The 565-nt window shown below is 62.5% G+C and overlaps 1 protein-coding gene across 1 annotated transcript in view; it reads left to right on the top strand.

The window, feature by feature from the left end:
• LOC107117837 (hormone-sensitive lipase-like) overlaps window positions 1-565 on the top strand; it is a gene marked incomplete at its 5' end in the record, with an annotated part of 24066 nt that overhangs the window by 9205 nt on the left and 14296 nt on the right. The window contains one exon of the mRNA XM_015420001.1: window positions 3-364. Coding sequence (XP_015275487.1) covers window positions 3-364 — 362 coding nt within the window. The remainder of the gene's footprint in view (window positions 1-2; window positions 365-565) is intronic.

The raw sequence follows: 565 nt of genomic DNA, 5'->3' as shown, positions 1-565 counted from the left end.
CTCGGATGCGGCCCTGAAATCCAGGCCCTCCTCCAGAGAGTCCCGCAAGAGCCAAACCTGCCACAACCTCTCCCACGTCACCGAGCCTTCGGCCCTGGACCCGAGCTGCCTCCCGAGCCCCTCCTGGACCTCGGGGCAACACCAGTCCGGCTTCTTTCTCAGCAAGGGCAAGCAGGAAGACGCGGCCCCCGGCAAGGACCAGGACCACCGGCTGATCTTCCCGGACGGCTTTGAGCCCCTGCGCTCCGACCAGACGGCCCCCCGCCTGCACGTGGAACTGTCGCCCATCTTCAAGAACCCCTTCATGTCGCCCCTCCTGGCTCCGGACGCCATGCTGAAGGGTCTGCCGCCGGTCCATATAGTGGTGAGTGTGCCCACGGGGCTGGGGTGGGGGGGTAACGGTGGAGGGGGGGTGTGGCGGACCAGAAGGGCAAAGTGATGCGCATCGGAGCCAGAAATCCCAATTATAAATACACCTCGATGGGGTCTGAACCAGTGTTCCCTCTAAGCAGAGTTAGTGTGAGCTAGCTCACAGTTTCTTAGCCTCCAGCTCACACGTTTTTTT

Source organism: Gekko japonicus, unplaced genomic scaffold (genome assembly GCF_001447785.1).
Source record: "Gekko japonicus isolate JY-2015 unplaced genomic scaffold, Gekko_japonicus_V1.1 scaffold5466, whole genome shotgun sequence".
NCBI lineage: Eukaryota > Metazoa > Chordata > Lepidosauria > Squamata > Gekkonidae > Gekko > Gekko japonicus.
The sequence above is the reverse complement of the archived record's forward strand: the minus strand, read 5'-3'. Positions and strand labels throughout refer to the sequence as shown.